We start from the raw sequence: 13,832 nt of genomic DNA on the forward strand, positions 1-13,832 counted from the left end.
TAAGAAGCTTGTGAAATGGAGTAAGCAAATCAGTTTGTAGTCGTATTTCATGTAAAATAAAGAAATTGGCTATGCTATTTTAATCTTGTGTGACTATATATAAAAAACATCAAATCACTATTTTAAGGTCAAGGGCAATATATTGGAAATTCATCCTTCACAGTTACAATCTAAATTGTATACGTGGTATGTGACCATATGATGACATTTTGATGTTTACCTTCTGAATTTAAAAGTAAGGAGCCAAGTGTCTTTAGGCTTGGGTACTCACTTGTGTTAAGAAGAAGTAAGACTTTCATACAGAGGAACTCCTCGTGGGTCACCTGGAGCTTGACAAACTCCTGTGGGATTTGCCACATGGTAAGGCACAGCGAGTAGAATGACAGCTCCTTCATCCTCTGCCTTGTACCACACACAGCACACAAAAGAAAAAGCAGCGTAAACATAAACAACCAATGCCCATCAGCCAGGCAGTAATGTAACTTGTCAGGGAGCAAAAGGTCAGGAACTGTCTTTCCTGCATATTTAATCAACAAACTTAATATTTTGAATTTTCGATGTCTCTAAACTTTTTTTTTACATGGTAGCACTACATTTTTAAGGCAAAGAAAATTTAGACTTAAAAATATTATTACATACACATTGATCAAAGTTAATATTGTCTCTTGCTTTTATTATGACACTTGAAATACCTAGATCTGCTGCGAGCAATGTTGAAGGATTTGGAAGAATTTGGAGCCAGGAACTGCTGTATTGATGGACTAGTATATGTATTTATTTGTATGTGTAAATATAATTTTGTGCACAGGTTAATGGATTACTTCAGTTCCTAAAACTTTGCAACACTGACTTTTCCTAGTGATGTATGTAGTGACAGAGAAACAAATAAAAGCACGGTAGCACATGTAACTGAAAGGTTAGTGCAGGCTCTGTAGACGGGGTTCTCTGATATGAGGGATTCTCTCGGCACGTGCCATTTTGTAAGGCCAGCATTAGTCACTGTAGCGAGTAGAAATAGTGGGATGAAGACAAGATACCCACACTGAAGGATTAAGATTAACCCTGGCCCCTCAGGTCTGTGCCAGGTTATCCAGTTCTTCCGAGCCCCAGTTTCTTGAACTGTTAAGGTGGATGATGCTGAGTCCTTGCCTATGTCCTAAGGGACTATCAGTTAAAAAAGAATGAATGGAGCATGAAGATTGTCAACTGTGAAGATATTAGATAGTAGTGTCAATTACTACTTAAATGCACACAGCTTGACATTCACCATTAGAACAGTGTAGGCATTACCTTGGACGAAATCGTACCATCTAAACACTACATGCTAAAAACTACTCAGATATGATAAATCAAATCGAAATAGTCATAGAATATTTTATGTTTAATTTTTAAAAATAAATTTACTGTCAAGTGAAACTATTTGATTTATTTCAATACCTCAAGTACAAGTCTGAAAACTTAATATGATAAACACTTAATATAACATGATATATTGAATTGTACATCTCAGATTTTTAAAAATAAATAAAAATATTAGTTTGAGATAAAAACATATTTCTAGACAAGAGGAATGGGGTTCAAACATCAAATAAGTAACTAACTCGGAGAATTTAACTAAAATTTTCAAGCAAATAAACATAGACAAAAAACTTTCTGAAAAGGTCTCCAAGTTCTCAGGAAGTAATAGAGTTGGCCAATGGGATTGCATGAAACTAAGTTGCTTCTGTACAGCAAGAGAGAAATGTGATTGAGTGAAGAGAAAACTTTAAAATAGGCAAAAATATCTGCTAACTAAACATTTGACAGAGGATTAATATCTAGAATATGCAAGGATTATAAACTAAAAAAAATCAAGAAATGAAAGGACCCAATCGATAAATGAATTACTGAACTTATTATTGTGAAATGAACAGACAGTTCCCAAATGATAGAGTACAAATGGCCAATAAAAACATAAAAATGTTCACCCTCATGAGTCACCCAGCAAAAGTTAATTACAGCTACATTGAGAGTCGATCTTACCAAAGTCAGAATGACAGAAAATCATCGTGCTGATGAGGATGTGGGCAGAAGGAAGCTTTTATACCCTGCTGCTGGGGATATAAACCAGTCCAGCCACCATGGAAATCAGCCTAGAGGCTTCTTGAAACACTAAAAACAGATTTACATACTACCCACCTAACAATCTCCTGAGTATTCACCCAAAGGTCTCCAAGTCAACACATTACAGAGACCCTTACATCAATGGCGATTGCCACATGATTCATCGTTGTATTGCCGCTTTCCAAATCATACTGTGGATGTACCTGTGTCAACAACAGAAGCACCAAAAGTCACAACTTACTCATTCAGGATTAGGTCAGGTGCAAAATATAGCATCTGTCCACTGACATGCTTGTACGACCTCCACCCCAGGCCAAACACCATCAGACTCATCCAGGAGTACTGAATCAGGGTTATCTGGTCATCGATGTGTAAGTTTCGGAAACCTGCAATGTTTCGAAAGAAAACAATCACAGAAATCATGTGAACCGTGTTAAAAATTTGTAGGAAGTCGAAACTAGATACTGATATGCTTTCCTAAAAATCAGAAAATGCTCATAAATAACACAGCCTATAAAGAGAAAAATGGATAGCCATTTTGTAAGTCATGAATATCATCAATGTGATTTAGTGCTAGTAATAATCATTAACTGAATTAATTATCTGTTCTGGATTTATGTAATACCCATTTCCATGCTAGGCACTATGTTAACATGATAAAAATCAATGCCAGAATCCGCATATGGGTGAGAACATGTACTATTAGTCTTTCAGTGTCTTCTTGACATGATATTCTCTCACCATGAATCCAGTTTCTGTGGTGCCTATACAAGACCTGTACAAGAGCAAGCCTGCACGCATTCCAGTATGCAGAGAGAGGGACTCAGAAGCACTACCCCTGGCTGAGAAACTATAGACAATTGATGGCTTCTAGGAGAGGGAGAGTCAGTTTCATTAAGGATATGGTCCTGATAGGTCAACCGCACCCCAATGGTTGCTCCCATAACAATGAGTATATGAGCAGCATGCATTTGACCAAGTAGTTTATTAATGAAAAAGGAAAAGAAAGGGGAAAGAGGACATAGTGTTGAAAAGGGCATGGAAGGAGGGGAGTGGATATGGGAGGAGTTAGGGAAAGGAGGAAGACTGAGTTTGCATTATCCCAACACTTAAAGAATATATAAGACACTTGGTTTTCCTGTGGAGGCAAGAAGGATTTAAGGCCTTTCTTCAGTAGTCCTCCTCAAATCTGAAATAAGGGCAAAGAGACAAGTTGGGGTAAAAGTAGCACATTTTGGACATATTGGAGAGACCTTAAGAGTATTGATCACATTTGGGTATACGGACTTGAACCTGGGGATGTATTAGGGAAAGAATATGAATGGAGATGCCACTGTAACATACAACAGTTGAATAATGAAACTGTATTTAATATTTTGTTTAAGATTAAGTAAAAATGTTTTAACATGAGCATCAAATCCTTTCCATGAAGCTCTTTGAAAAGTAGTTATTTTCCTTAAGTCCACTGCTACCCATTTACAAATGATCTAATTCAGAAATCAAGCCAGAGTAACACTTAATCCATTAGCTGTTGAAAGAGAAAGCATTTCTTTCTGTTAGACATTGAAAATTTCTGCATATGCTCCTGATGGCCCACCATCAGTTGGGGAACTGACTTACTTGTCTTTGTGCTTCTTAGTCTCCATAGAGATGAAAACTCAAGTGTGCCTCCCTAACTAATGGTAGCTGGGCAACCTCCTGATGTTTGCGGCACACTCTTCAGTGTCTAACCACCCTTCCTCATCATTCCTCTCTGTTTCTGCTTGACTAATGAGTCCTTCTGTTTGGAGTGTGATAGAACAGCAAATGCTGCTATCAGGGGAAATGCATACAACCCTGCTGCCCTCTGCATGGTGCCTGGGGAAGGTCTGTGAAGCACTCACTACCAGGACTCTGTCTCTGAGTCAGCAATGACAAGGTGTGGGTTTTTATTGTGAGAGAGGTAGAAGTCTCAAGGCATCTGAGGAATGCATCTCTGTGTGACACTTGTTCATTGTCCTGCCCATGACAGGTCTCAGTTTGTGCTGGATCCCAAACCTGTCCTTCACTCCAGCTCAGTGAATTCCTGGTGCCCTCCAGAGGTTGTTTCCTTTCTTTTCTGTTTTGAGAGCCCAGGGTTTTCTTCTATTATGATTAGAATAGTTATTTTTTTCTTTGTTTTGATACTTTTAGCATCCACAGATCTAACTTATTTTGTGGCAGAAAGACACCAGCTTGCCAAGAAAAAAATGTTGCTTGTGATTTTTTAAGTTTCTTATTTTCACATGACTTTGCTCATTTAAGCTTATGTCTACACGATATGTCATTTTAGAAAAAGTGTGAATCTTAATACAATTTATCTAGAGCACAAGTATTGCTTTCATTAAATATTGAGCAAAATGGATAATTCTTTCATAAAATTCAGAATCAATTGATGATAAAAAATCAATTCTTTTTAAAACATGAAGATTACGCAAAGGAGGCATGAGTAGATAGAGTTGTGTGTTGGTGTGCAAAAAGGCCTCAGTTCCACTCGTGACTCTAGCAGCTGAATGCTACTTTGAACAAGTCAGGCCATGAGGATAAACATAACTAAATATAACTGAATTAAAGATTCAGGATAACTATATACTTTGTTGAGGAATATGCAAATATTTATTATCCCAACTGTGGATCCTGTGACAGATCACTAATTGGATTAATGGCTATAGGAAAACCACTAATCAATTTGAGAAAAAAAAAACCAATTTAAAACAAATGAGTCAAAAATAAATAAATAAATAAACACAAAAAATGAACCACATTGTAGTAGTGTACTCTTGTAATCTCAGCACTGAGGAGGTGGACGTAGGAAGATCAAGAGTTCAAGTTTATCCTTGACTACAGAGTAAGTTCTAAGCCAGCCTTAGCTATGTGAAATAACAACATGAAAAATAAATAAATAAAAAGGAAGAAAGAATATGGCTTCAAACAAAATAAAGTCAAAATTATAAGCTAGAAAGCACTATCCTTTATGTTACAGAAAACACACATATAATTAAAATATAAATGCTGTGAGTGACAATAAATCCAGAAGACATATTAGGCACGCCTGGCCTGGGAAAACAGCTCAGCCAGCAAAGTGCTTCTCACACAAGCAAGGGGAGTGAGTGTTCCTTCCCAGCATCAGAGAAAAGCCAGGTGTGTGGTGTTGCATAATCCCAGAGCTAAGGGCAAGCAGAGACTAGTGAATCCTGGGAACTCTCTACCAGCCAATCTAGACAAATCAGAGAGCTCCAGACTCAGTAAGAAACCCTGCCCTTAAAAGTAAGGTAGAGAACAGCTGGGAAGATATTCAGTGCAACCTCTGACCTCCACACATGCACACATGTGCTTCTATGTGCACATGGACATGAATATATGAATAGATTCATAAAATTACACATATACATACAAGTAAACATTAGTAATGAAATGTATATTTAAAATATTTTCAGAATTTCATTTCATATGTATTATTTTATTTATCAGCTTGTATCATATGCAAATATGAATTTCATCATATACAAAATGACAGGTTGGTAGAAACTGAGATTCAATTAATTGAACATATTAAAGTATTAACAGAATGATCTCTAGTAACTCATTAGTCTATATATTTGGTTCTCAATTCTAACCTCTCTGATATATTTTAAAACATCTAAGTATTTGATGTAACTTTGATAGATTTTTTCATTTCAAATCATTGTTTTATATTAATCTATGACTAGTTTTAAATTTTTAAAAGGTTATACATACATGATTCTGTTTTCTTTTCTGAAAATCAGACTCTGTTTATATTCACTTTATCCCTGTGCTTATCTCTTTTTCTTGCACTTCTGGAATCTAGGTCTATCAGTGTCTTGAAATAAAGGAACACTTACTTTTTGTAGTGTAAAAGGCAACTTTTATTGAAATATTTCAAAAATTACTCAGTTACTAACATTCATAGCAGAACACATATTTCCATCTAACAGAAAACCTCCTTCCTCCACCTTTTGGAGGTGAAGCTGTGGAAAAAGTCCAATGTTAAATTGACTTGAACATGGCTGGCTCACAAGTAAAGTTTCTCCCCATTGACTGTGATACCATTCCATCATTTTATACTGAAACAAAGCCAGGAACATGGAGATCAGATTCCTGTGGTGATACTGATCAGAGAAATTTCATGCATTTGAGATGATAATCAAACTGGAAAACCTACTCTTTGGAAAGTGATGGATGATTGCTAATTGTGCTTAAGAAGTAGTGCAAAAAAGTAATTTTCTCTAAGTGTCTTGGCCTAATAATGCTTGAAAAAAAAATGACTATGTATTGTCCAATTCTCAATACTTAAAAACAAGATAATGGAGAAGACAGAGGTGACTCATGAGACTTGCTGTGCTTCCAAGGTTCTGATAAAAAAATGTATGAGTTCTACCTCTGTTTAAAAATGTGTCATATAGTTGAAATGGTGAACCTCAGCCAAGGTTGGAGAATTACACATCTCAGAACCTTGTGGTATAAGGCATCAATCTCAATATGTATGTGAATTTTCAGATCAGAGGGAGACATAGGCGATGCATCACCAACACATTCCGTAGCTTAATCTGATCAAGAATGCTAGAGTTCATCTAAGATAATATAGCTCTCTGTATAAATCTCACACTTTAGATTTCTATACCTTATTTGTCTTTTCTTAGACAAGATCTTACTTGTGTCAGAGGCTGGTCTTGAACCTAAGACCCTCACTTGCCTCTGCCTCTTCCCAATTGGTGGGATGGTGGGAATGTATGGTGAAGATGTAGGGCAGATTAGACTAGTGCGAATGCTGGAGGGTAATTAGGAGCCAGCCAGAAGAATACGTGTATGAACAGAAAACAACACCGACATGGGAAGAGAAAGACAGACAATGGAGCAAAGAGCCTTTCAGCACATGCTCCTTAGTTCTGTGGTCGAAGGGAGGAGAAGAGGGGTGCTGTCAGTTCAGAACTGGGTTACAGAATGGCCTTGATTTGTAAGGCCATATAGTTTAAAATTTATTCTGAGGTGGAAAAAGAAAAATATGATTGGTTACAATTATTTTAGAAAGCTGATTCTTGGGTTGGAATCTTGGATTAGATTGTTGGAGAGCTGAAATCTAGGTAAACAAAGAAAGGGTGGGGACCAAACTAAGCTGAGTCAGCAGCCATGAAGCACCATGGGAAGAAGCCGTGTAGTGAATAGAGGTGTTGAAAGAACTGACAACCACCCAGGCAAGAAAGGAAGGAGGAGAGAGCCAAAGATGGCTCTGAAGGGCTGGCTGACGACTTGTTTCAGGATACAGAAAAAGAAAAATGGCTTTGGCATATGCGCAGTAAGGCCATGTTGACTTGGGAGGTCATCTGGGTGGAGCTGTGTTAAGAGCACTTGGAAAACATGACTGAGAGTGGTGGACTGATGCCATTATTTAAGTGTCATTGGAGTGGAGTGAGAACATCAAGGCTATACATCTGCCCATCCAAAATGTGTAGCATGAGAAACCAGTGGAGGAGAGGGCAGAACTCAGGAAAGTAAAATGTACGGTGAAGAACAGTTATACAGTGACTAAAACTTTGTGGGAGAAACCGTGTTCCTGGAAGGAATGCATGGACACCGAAGGAAAGTTTCAGCAGGTACTGGTTACTCTACCAATAGCCCCATGGGCACTGAAGTGTGTCAGCTGAGAACAGGCATGCGACCTGACAATTTGAAGATGTCAGCATTGGTGATGACAACTTCAGTGGAATACAGTTAGGGAGTGGACTTTGACAGTTGTCACAGAAGCTCTGGTCATGTCTGACTTTACCCCCAGCAGACCGCCTTCACTCCTCTCCTCAGGCTTTGAATGCAGTGATTTGCCCTATCCATTGTATTGGGGAAGAAGGAAAACAGTCCCTTTCAACACTGCCACTACCTCATGCTGCAGAGCTAGAAAACTGAGAAAAGGTTGTTCTTCTCTTCAGGCTGTCACCACAGCAAGTAGTCTGCATCATTGAAAGCAAGAAGAGAAGCACTCAAATGGGCAAGCGGCAGCATGGCCTGGGGTGAACATTTCACAAAGTAAGGGCAAATAGCAAGACAAATTCATGGTAAGAAAATGTTTACTCTGCTCTTCTCTATTGTTTTGAATCTGGTACAATTCACTGCTAGAGAAGGTGCTCTTGCTTTTTGAATGAGTACTTATTAATTTCTGTCTTAGTATGCCTTTCAAGACCCTACCTGATTTCCACCTGTGCCATTACTTTGCACTACCAGTCCCCAAATAAATTTATTACCATTTGTTTCTGCGTGAATCGGTGGTGAGATCCTCAGAAGGCCAACACTCACTGCAACAGTATCCATCAGTTCTTCTACGCAGATGCATTCTCTCAGCAACTACTAAAACCTTTCATTGGGCAGGGAGATGGGTAACTGAATAATTCAACTCCTGATGTTATTTAAGAATCCCTGTATTTGAAAGATGGAGAGCTACTGACTGTCTCCTGTGTTTTTTCATTTATCACTAACCAAATTTCACTCACAGTTTCTTTCCTATACTCTCGGGCACACTGATTCTTCTAATGACCGTGCTTTCTCTTTACACAGTTAATGAGTCTCCTTGCCATTCCTTTAGAACCCAGTGCTAAAGCCATTCATCTATCCCTGTTTTCTCAACTTCTGTGTCCGATGCTATTGTCAGGTGTCTCCGCTCTCTCCCTAGGTTGAAAGTTCTTTAATAGAAGGAATATGTATTGTTAAGCTTTAAAATTTAGTAGGTAACATCTTGCTTCACACCGTAACCAGGAACACAGTGCTTACTCAAGACAATAAAAACAGTATCACACAAAGTCATCCATACACAGATGTTAAAATGTTGTCAAATGGAGTGTATCTATGAGATGGTCTATAAATATAATACCTTGACGTTATGGCATCTCACATGTTCTCATTAAATTAAAAAAATCTCTGAAATATTATTGGAGAGAAGTAAAATTAGCTGTAGTTATGATAACAGGTCAATGACAACTAGAGTGAGGAAGAGAAGAGAGGAGGAGCCGCTGCCTGGGAAGTGCAGACCCCAGAGCCCCTGCAGCACCATGCTGAGAGCCCTCACTGATTACCTCGGCTTCTGAACTTGCTCTTTTCATCAGACTTTGATGTACACTTTACTGTCTCAAAGGAATGAGCTGGTCTGTCACCAGGTTTTCCAACAGCATATATACATGAATGAATGCAGCTACATTTTCACGGTTAATATGCAATTTCACAATCTGGCTTATTGTTAAGGCTCCTTTAACAAAAGTTTATTTTCCACATAATTAATAACATCATTGTCAACAAGTAACTGAATAAAATACACTTGTCTTCTGTGCAAAGCAGGTGCCCAGATGCAAAGGTGTGTAGCATCCAGTCCTTACATGCCGTGAGCTTGCCTTCTGGCTTTCTGTCCTAGCAGCACGATTTAATTGCTAAGCTCTGCTCTCCGCAGGCACGTGGTAGCATTCATTTAGTCACTAAATAAGAACCATAACCTGGTGTAAAGGCAGCTGACATTACTTCCGAGTATCTAATAACACTGAATCAATGTCATGGTTACTCTTATTAACTTGCCTGGATTTCAAACCAGCTAGGGACCAAAACCCTGGGCCTGCCTGTCAAGACATTTCCACAGTGTTAATTGGAGAAAGAAGATCCACCCAAATCATTGTCAACGGTTATGCCTGGGATTTCCAACTGGACACAAAGGTGCAAGTTCACTGCACACCAGCATTGACCTCTGTCTCCCACTGACTGGGCACAATGTGACGGTTGTCTCACACTCCTACCACCGTGTCTCCCCCTCTGTGATGGCCTGTACCATCTTCTAAGCCCAAACAATCCTCTGCTTCCCTACGGGACTTGTTAGTAGGCCACAGCAACGAGAAAGGCAACAAGAACAATCTTAAATTTATGTCCTTTAGCTCTTCTCGGAGGAGTTAATCATGGCTCCTTGAGCGTGTCTGCATCCACTTTACAGTGTCCTTTTTAAATTCACTGTTTGCCAGTGTGGCCTAAAGAAAGGGCAGTCCACACAAACGCTTGATCATCTCAATGTTGCCTTTGTGAATCATTGATAGAAACTGAGGGAATCGTAAAGACGTGACCATTGTTTTGATGTGCCACATGTAAATTATATTCTTCAGCACTTAAAAAGTCCCTGCCAAATTCAGTACTCATATTTCTTCTCATTGTTTCTTCAAGGATGTGTGGAGGTCAGAATATCTTGATCTATAAACATTTAAACTTAAAACAGCTTTTATCTTAAATGAATAAATGTTCTTTTTAATTGCTCTCTTTTTAAACTTTACTAGCTGATGGTAAAATCATCTTAAACAATAAAGAGTCTCCAAAAATACAAGCGAGAGAAACAATGACCCAGAGCAACAGCGGCCAAGGAAGCCAGCATTTTCAGATAATGAAGACGGAAAATCAAAGCACAGCTAAACACCCACTTTAAAAACAGAATTATTTTTATCAATGCTATTAAGCCATTTACTTAGTAAAGATCTATCAAATGTGATAGCCACTTTTTTTTTTTTTTTTTTTTTTTGAAAGAAAACTTTTAACCATCCAAGGCCTTTTAGCTATGGTAAAGCAAGTGAAAAGCTGGGCGCTCTGACTCATCTGTAGGATTACTTCATCTCCATTAGAATAGCAAGTTTTATTAATTTTTCTCAATACATATCCGTTTGAAGGCCTAACAAACAAGAATATGCTTTCTGTTTCATATAACCTTGGATGTTCTATAACAATTCACCCATTTTATTCCAAACCTTTTTGGTAGAATAATAGCCAAGAAATGTATTCAGATAAATTGGGAGGGGAGTCTTAAAAAAATAAAAATAAAAACTGAATTGGATTTCTTTCAGGACAAAAAGGACATAATGCATTTGCTTCTTGACCATGTGTCAGAAAAGTGAGCATTACAAGGATGCTATTGGTGTAAGGAACACATGATTTTTGAAGGAATCATTCTGTTCTGATCACGAGGTTAAGGCCACACAAACAACTGCTAGTCTTCACCTGTCTCTGGGTCTAAGGTTCAACCAAGTGAGAAATGCATCGTTGGAATGCGAGCAGCCACGTGGCCTCTGAAGAGCCACACAAAGGGACACATCTCGCCAGTAAAGTCAGTGAAGAACTTCCGTAAACACACAGGTTCTCGGGATCGCTGGGCCATATCCTGCTTCTCTTGGTGTGATGAGAAGAACCAAAGATTGAAGTCTGTCTGTCTTTCCAGACTCCTAATGACCTAGGACTTCTGTATTCCTCACTGACTTTATATAGGTACTTCAAGTGCTGTTTTGATGTGTTACAGGAGTTACATGTTGATCTTTTCTCCAACAGATCGAAAGCTTCAGTAGGTTTTAGAATGAACTAGGTGATCTAAAGGAATGGCTGACCTGTCTTTTTCTGAATTACTATATTTGTGATTTAACACATACACTTAGCTATTCTTAACTATTTCATGTAGGTAGCAGTTGGCCAACCTTAATGTGTTCTCTACTTCTCTGGGTTCCCATAGTCTATATGAGTCTTGCCTGAGTGCAAGTGTTGTTGGGGATTGATCCAAGGGCTTATGCATGCTAACCTGGTGCTCTATCAACAAAGCCAAGCAAAATGTGACATTTGCCAAGCATTATGAACCACTAAAGCATATGGTGCTCTTTACATGGTGGTTGACTTTTGTATGACTATTTTCACATTCAGATAGTGCCACAAACATAGTACCTTTTGATGCATGATACCATGTACAAATTACCTGGCAGAGACTTAGACCATTTGACTACTGACAGCAGCTGCCTCTCGCCTAGCTGGTTGAGACTGGTCAGCAAAGAGCTGGACGTGTCGGGCTTTGTGTTGTCATGCCCTGCATAAACCACATCAGGCTCAATGCTCATGAGCAGGTTGATGAGTGGCGGAACCAGTTGAATCTCTTGATTGGGTGAAAATGTGATTCTCTGGCCCAGGGTCTGGCTCTCATTAGGAAGGCCCACTGACTGGGGGAGAGCAACACCATCGAGGGCTCTCATAACTCGGACTTTATTGAACTTCTTAAACTTACGACCTACAGAGAAGACAAAAAGAAAAGAACTTTGTGTAAACACATAGGAATCCATTATTCTAGCAGTGTATTTTTTAAGCCTTATAACCACGGTGCTGTATACGCCTTATCATTAATCTGGAAGTGAATCAGAGTCAGGCAGGCATGGTGATGCAGGGAGCACAGTGCTTGAGAGGTGGGAGCTCTCCAGGCATTCTTACTGAATGATGTGGTAAGTCTAAAGCCAGCCTGCACTACATATGACCTTATCCCAAAGAACAGAGAGAGAGAGAGAGAGAGAGAGAGAGAGGAGAGAAGGGAGGAGGAGGAGGAGGAGGAGGAGGAGGAGGAGGAGGAGAATGTAAATGATAGGCATCAGATTTGGGGTAAATAATAACAGTACTGTCTGGGTTGACAGAGTGCTTGTATTCACATCAGGACCAAGCAGAGGTTATGGAGCCTTGAGTGAAAAGATATCTACTAAGGTGAGTAGTGTTTAAAAGACACCAAAATCAGGATTGATCACTCGTACAACAGGATTGCCTTCCAAAGCTGGAGGCCCAGGCTACATTCATGCAAACAGGGTTCATCACCGTTGTGAGTCTTCTTTTGGGTTTTATTCTTTATGAACCTATTATAATTCATGTCCATTATGTAAAGCCCACAACATCTTCCATACAATTTCAGCAGATTCATATGTTTCTTAAAATGACTCTACATACTGCTGCAAGATCTAAATAACCAAAATTAAGGGAAGACACAATTTTCACCCTATTATCTGTGCTTGCAGAATATACGTATTGCTAGTTAACTTATAGAATTCCTATTTTGGTGAATGATTGTATATTCAAAAGGAAAAGCATGAGGACAAAGCTCAGAAGGAATTAGCTTTTGAGAACAGATTGGTTGTTGGCAGCCAAACCACCCTGAATGCCTCCGTACTTACCAATCTCAGAGGCTAAGCGGGGTTGGTCCTGGGTAAAGCTTGGGTGGGAGAACAGATAGATGGGCACCTGAATGCTTATGAAGACCGCTGCTTCACAACATGTTGGGAGTGAACCAGAGGAAGACTTTGTCACTGAGAATGGGCTAGATTTCAGCTCAAGATATCCTGAATCAGGCATAGCTTTTCAATGTGAAGGCCTGTGCCATGGTTCTGGGAGAGTCCCAGTGACTGAAATGTCCACCTATGGCCGATAGGCCATATATGTTTGGGATAGCAATCACTGTATATGAACACATCTCTAGATGACAAATCGTTGCACAGCTCAGGAGGCTCATGACACTGAGGAGGTAAAAAACATTAGTGAGTTTGGGAGAACTCAAAGATTCCTGATGACACCTCCAAGGTTTAGATGCAGTAGCCAGTGGAGGAAGTCCTTCCTTCCTACCTTGAAGAAGAACTCTTCAACATGCTGAGCTGCCTGTAAGCCATGAAGAGTACTTTAGGGTTCGATCTTTCCTGAAATGTCACCATGTTAGGGTGGCCTTTGGTGATATAGGTGCTTCTGGATCGTCAATGGTTCTATAAATGACCCCAATAAACTCACTGGTTCAGCACATTGGACTTTGAAAGTATCATTTATATTGGTCTGTTGTCTGTTCCTTTCTGGGACAAGCAGGTATTTGCTCATTTCATTCTGGGAACAGTGTCACACAACACGGGTCT

The 13,832-nt window shown here is 39.2% G+C and overlaps 1 protein-coding gene across 1 annotated transcript in view; it reads right to left on the bottom strand.

The window, feature by feature from the left end:
• The window catches only part of Pgr (progesterone receptor), a 66,399-nt gene that overhangs the window by 11,526 nt on the left and 41,041 nt on the right, over window positions 1-13,832 (bottom strand). The window contains exons 4-6 of the mRNA XM_032909448.1: window positions 11,882-12,187; window positions 2,345-2,489; window positions 272-402 (exon numbers count right to left, since the gene is read on the bottom strand). Coding sequence (XP_032765339.1) covers window positions 272-402; window positions 2,345-2,489; window positions 11,882-12,187 — 582 coding nt within the window. The remainder of the gene's footprint in view (window positions 1-271; window positions 403-2,344; window positions 2,490-11,881; window positions 12,188-13,832) is intronic.

This window comes from Rattus rattus, chromosome 8 (assembly GCF_011064425.1).
Source record: "Rattus rattus isolate New Zealand chromosome 8, Rrattus_CSIRO_v1, whole genome shotgun sequence".
In the NCBI taxonomy this organism is placed as follows: domain Eukaryota; kingdom Metazoa; phylum Chordata; class Mammalia; order Rodentia; family Muridae; genus Rattus; species Rattus rattus.